Source organism: Babylonia areolata, chromosome 26, assembly GCF_041734735.1.
Source record: "Babylonia areolata isolate BAREFJ2019XMU chromosome 26, ASM4173473v1, whole genome shotgun sequence".
Taxonomy (NCBI): Eukaryota; Metazoa; Mollusca; class Gastropoda; order Neogastropoda; family Buccinidae; genus Babylonia; species Babylonia areolata.
The window spans coordinates 34,547,972-34,550,471 of record NC_134901.1 but is presented as its reverse complement, the minus strand read 5'-3'; the positions used below and the strand labels follow the sequence as shown (position 1 = coordinate 34,550,471).

Here is a 2,500-nt window from a genome sequence, read left to right as displayed (position 1 = left end):
AAGCACGACAGTTGGCGCTAGCGTACATGAGCACGAAAGTTAGCGGGCACAACATACGTTTCAACATATTTTACAACCTGCCAACATTGCACACAGCATCACATATTCACACTGACATACAATCACTTACACTTACACAATACACTTACAATCTTCCCCCAAATATCGTAAACTCCTCCGAGCCACCACTAAAAACCTACGCACCATTAGGGTTAGGAGCAGAGGTCGGAGTAGGGTTGTTGGGGTTGGGCTTTCCGGTGGTGCCGGGTAGCGGGGTACCCGAGCCAGCGTTGGGGTCGCAGCGCACCGTCTTGCAGCAAGGGTTTGTGAAGTCCGTCACCAGACGGCACCCGTCCGGCACAGTCTCAAAGATCGGACATCTGTGGTGCATGGAGTCAGCAGGCTTCTGAGAGGAGTTCCGATTGTTTTGGCTCGCTTTCTTTTGTGTGTGTGTGTGTGTGTGTGTGTGTGTGTGTGTGTGTGTGTGTGTTCATATGGACAAGTGGTGTGTGTATGTGTTTGTGTGTTCGTCTTTAACGTCTTTCCACTTGAAGTTTTGCTTGTTTCTTGTCTTGTGTGTGTGTGTGTGTGTGTGTGTGTGTGTGTGTGGTGTGGTGTGGTGTGGTGTGGTGTGGTGTGGTGTGGTGTGGTGTGTTGTGCTGTGTGTGGTGTGGTGTGTTGTGCTGTGTGTGTTGTGCTGTGTGTGTGTGTGTGTGTGTGTGGTGTGTGTTGTGCTGTGTTTGTGTGTGTGTGTATGTGTGTGTAGTGTGTTGTGGTGTGGTGTGTGTGTTGTGGTGTGTGTGTATGTGTGTGTAGTGTGTTGTAGTGTGGTGTGTTGTGGTGTGTGTGTTGTGGTGTGTGTGTATGTGTGTATGTGTGTGTGGTGTGTGGTGGTGTGTGTGTTGTGGTGTGTGTGTGTGTGTGTGTGTGTGTAGTGTGTTGTGGTGTGTTGTGTTGTGGTGTGTGTGTTGTGGTGTATTTGTGTGTGTGTGTGTGTGTATGTGTGTGTAGTGTGTTGTGGTGTGGTGTGTTGTGGTGTGGTGTGTGTGTTGTGGTGTGTTTGTGTGTGTGTATGTTTGTGTAGTGTGTTGTGGTGTGTTGTGTTGTGTTGTGGTGTGGTGTGTTGTGGTGTGGTGTGTTGTGCTGTGTGTGTATAAAAAAAGTTAATGTAACATCTCTCATTTCCTCCTTTCTTCCGTGTCCCTTCTGTTGTTTTTTTCTTTCTTTCCTGCCTCTTATTTTGTGTTACTGTCTTCCTTTTTTCCTCCACTCTTTCACCTTCCCTTCTGTCTCTTTTTTATTTCTTCCTTTCCTTTTTCAAAAGTTAACTCTTTCATTCTTTTCTTTTCTGTCATTCGATTTGCTTGCTTCTTGTCTTTCATTCAGTGATTTCTTCATTGAATCTCCTCTTCTTTTCTGCTTTTTTTTTTATTCTTCTTTCTTTCTTCTATTTCTTTCTTTCCCCAGTAAAAAAAAAAAAAAGAACCCCAAAAACTTCTGTATCGCATAGCCAAGCCATGTACATACTTTTCATTACAATTGCACTTTACTTTCCCACCTTCATTTCTTCCTTTATTTTTCCATTTAAAGTTAACTGTTTCATTCTTTCTTTATTTTCTTTCATTCTGTTTGCTTGCTTCTTGTCTTTCATTCAGTGAATCTTTCTCTCTCATTATTTCTTTCCCGTTAAAAAAAAAAAAAAACAACTTTTGTATCGCGTAGCCAAGCCATATACATATACATACTTTTCATTACACTTGTACTTTCCAGTGGTGACGTCCTCACACACGCAGTTGTACTGGCACCCGTCTTCCCACGTCTCGCCTTGCTGGTAGCGCTGACCATTGTATTCGCAGTACCCTGTCATCCACGTTCTGACTATCATTATTAATGTTATTATCATTATTATTATTATTATTATTATTAGTAGTAGTAGTAGTAGTAGTAGTAGTAGTAGTAGTAGTAGTAGTAGTAGTAGTAGTAGTAGTAGTAGTAGTAGTAGTAGTATCACCATCATTAATGTTGTCATCGTCGATGGCAGCATCATCATCATCATCAGCATCGTCATCATAAGAAGAAATACATGTATCCATATCAAAACAAATAATCTGCAACGTCATTGAAACCATCATCGTCCTCGTCAAACGCACGCGCGTGCGCGCACACACGCACACACACACGCACACACACACACACACACGCATGCACGCACGCACACATACACACACACCACAGATACACTGACACAGACAGACACACAGACACACACACACACACACACACACACACACACACACACACACACACACACACCACAGATACATACACTGACACAGACACACACACACCACACACACACACACACACGCGCGCGCGCGCGCGCGCATACACACACACACACACACTTACACACACACAAACAAATTTTTTTGTATTTTTTCCTGCGTATAGTTTTATTTGTTTTTCCTATCGAAGTGGATTTTTCTACAGAATTTTGCCA

At 43.3% G+C, this 2,500-nt stretch overlaps 1 protein-coding gene across 1 annotated transcript in view; it reads right to left on the bottom strand.

Moving 5' to 3' along the window:
• Window positions 1–2,500, bottom strand: part of LOC143300296 (uncharacterized) — a 118,190-nt gene that overhangs the window by 82,581 nt on the left and 33,109 nt on the right. The window contains exons 26-27 of the mRNA XM_076613893.1: window positions 1,746–1,860; window positions 205–380 (exon numbers count right to left, since the gene is read on the bottom strand). Of these exons, the coding sequence (XP_076470008.1) occupies window positions 205–380; window positions 1,746–1,860 (291 nt within the window). The remainder of the gene's footprint in view (window positions 1–204; window positions 381–1,745; window positions 1,861–2,500) is intronic.